The sequence below is a fragment of the Cyprinodon variegatus genome, unplaced genomic scaffold, assembly GCF_000732505.1.
Source record: "Cyprinodon variegatus isolate N-32 unplaced genomic scaffold, C_variegatus-1.0 Scaffold201, whole genome shotgun sequence".
In the NCBI taxonomy this organism is placed as follows: Eukaryota; Metazoa; Chordata; class Actinopteri; order Cyprinodontiformes; family Cyprinodontidae; genus Cyprinodon; species Cyprinodon variegatus.
This window is the reverse complement of record NW_015150654.1, coordinates 997,112-999,362: the sequence shown is the minus strand read 5'-3', so window position 1 is coordinate 999,362 and position 2,251 is coordinate 997,112. Positions and strand designations below refer to the sequence as shown.

The window sequence follows — 2,251 nt, the reverse complement described above, 5'->3', positions numbered from 1 at the left end:
TCTTCTCCCGACTGGTTTCAGCAAGATTAGCTTGGCTTGTGTTTTCGTCGTCGCTCTGTTAGTACGTCATATGCTTTGCTGATTGATTGGTTTATTTGGCCCGTCTATCACCAACATAGGCCAATCAGCTAACCAGTATTTTCGCCCCTTCCCAAAATTACTTTAACGGAAGGTTTCCAGATGGATATGCGGAGCAAATCCATCTGGCAGAGTCAGGTTAGCCTTCAGGGGGACCTAACTTCCATGTTTAACAGGTATAGTATTAATTTTGTAAACTAGGACAATGACGAAAATATTTCGTCAACTCCCCTTTTTCCCGCGACGATGACGCACAAAAATTTTGCCCTGTTTGTCCCACACAGCTCCTGTTCCACTGTGCCTCACGCTGCTCAGTCAGTAGTAGCACAGGGTTTATACTCCTAGCTCAACTTCGCAGTTATTGCGTGGGGCTCGGATACCGGTGTACAGTTTGTTGGAGGAGCTGGGTAAATGTATGGAGCCATTTTGTTTACAACGCAAAGGACAACACCGGAGGAAGGATGCCACCAAAGAGTCTGCGGCTTCAAAATGGCAGGGAAGAACACAACGAATCTCAAGCAGCATCTGAGGTGCAAACATGCTGCCATATGGAAGAAGGTAAGGAACGGGTGGCCTGTAGTAGTAGGAACGTATGTTCCGGGTGCGCACGCAGGTGCACATGCATGGGGACGTGTGTGTGAGCCTTTCTGTGCCTGTATCTGACTGTCTCTCTGTCATAGAAGAAAGATGTTCTACTGATACTCTGGATATTAATCGTTTCAATTTCTTCCAACTAGATACGTGACACAGTGACACCACAGCCAAATCTGACATGGAAAGATGGGAAGTCTGTTTGAGGATGAAGCCTTTGTGGATATGATGAAACAAGCCGACAAAAGGTTCAATGTGTGCAGTGTGATACAGTATATGTTAAAAAGAGAATCAGTGAGTAAAGTTCTATTCTGCACAGTGCTATATAAGTAAAATAGAGAAAAAGAGAAGCAGTTTTATTTACAGTGTTGACTAAAAGGACAACTAAGACTTAATTGGGAAGGCAATGACTAAATATGACTAAGACTAAAATTGATTTTTGTCATTTTGGCTAAGCCTAAATAAAAAAAAGCTGATGAAATGAACACTGGTTCAGTTGTGTTCAGTCATGCTCCATTTACACTCAACAGTTATCTCAGTTACCGTGCTCGGACCATTCTCGGCACGGTTTCAAAAGGCTAGTGTAAAAGGGGCTATAGTTTCATCTGGTTTGATTTTGTAAAAAGTTCTTCTTTTTAACTTTTTGCTCTCTGACTTAAAAAAAAAAAAATATTGACAGATTAATTGATTGCCGAAATAATCGTCAGTTGCAGCACAATACAAAGGAAAACTACCATGGCTTTTATTTGGATATTTTAGTTTATTGCCTACAGTTATCTGGATTCCAGAGTACTATTCGTTTCAGTAACAAATTCATGCAACTATTAGTTGGTTACCCTGCTGGAAGCAGCCATCAGTAGATGCATATTCTAGCCATAGTTTTTAATTTTAGCTGACATTGGTTTGGTTTCTTGCAGCTATAGTTTAACAACAAGTCACCTAAATCCCACCTAAATCACTCCCATTCTGACGCTTTCTTTAAAATTAGTTGCAGCACATCTAGATCCTGAAATAGATTATGCTGCCTCTGTATGAATAACAAACTATTCATTTTGATATTTATGTTGAAAGGCAATCTAAAAAGGAATACTTAATAAAGTTTTATACAGTATTAGCTCATTATAAAGAGTTTACTTTGCAACTTCACCTAGACTACTTACCTTCTTAATCTGGAGTTATCTCTGTTTCCTGGTGTACGACCACTTTGGTGACCGACATATCTGGGTGCTGCTCCTTTGCCTCTTTAATAGCCTGAGCCAAAGCCTAAACAGTTACCATGACAACAGACAGAAAACACTGGGTCAGCTCCAGACATGAAGTAAAGCTTTCATCAATCAAACAGTTTTAAACCTTGTAGCCAAAATTCATGAATACAGTTTAAATTCAGGGAACACACAACCAGATATTTCTAAAAGTGATACAAAATAAACTACAGCTGAAAGAATAAATCGGATTAATCGATTATTGAAAAATCATCAACTAATTTAGTAATCGATTAATCGTTAACTGGAGTACACAGACCATAAAACATGTATTCAGCCAACAGAGTGACCCCCTTTGGAGCAGTAATTATATCAAAATT

General features: G+C 39.4%; 1 protein-coding gene across 1 annotated transcript in view; it reads right to left on the bottom strand.

Moving 5' to 3' along the window:
- epb41 (erythrocyte membrane protein band 4.1) overlaps positions 1–2,251 on the bottom strand; it is an 80,512-nt gene that overhangs the window by 9,433 nt on the left and 68,828 nt on the right. The window contains exon 19 of the mRNA XM_015379844.1: positions 1,830–1,934. Within this exon, the coding sequence (XP_015235330.1) occupies positions 1,834–1,934 (101 nt within the window). The 3' untranslated portion in view covers positions 1,830–1,833. The remainder of the gene's footprint in view (positions 1–1,829; positions 1,935–2,251) is intronic.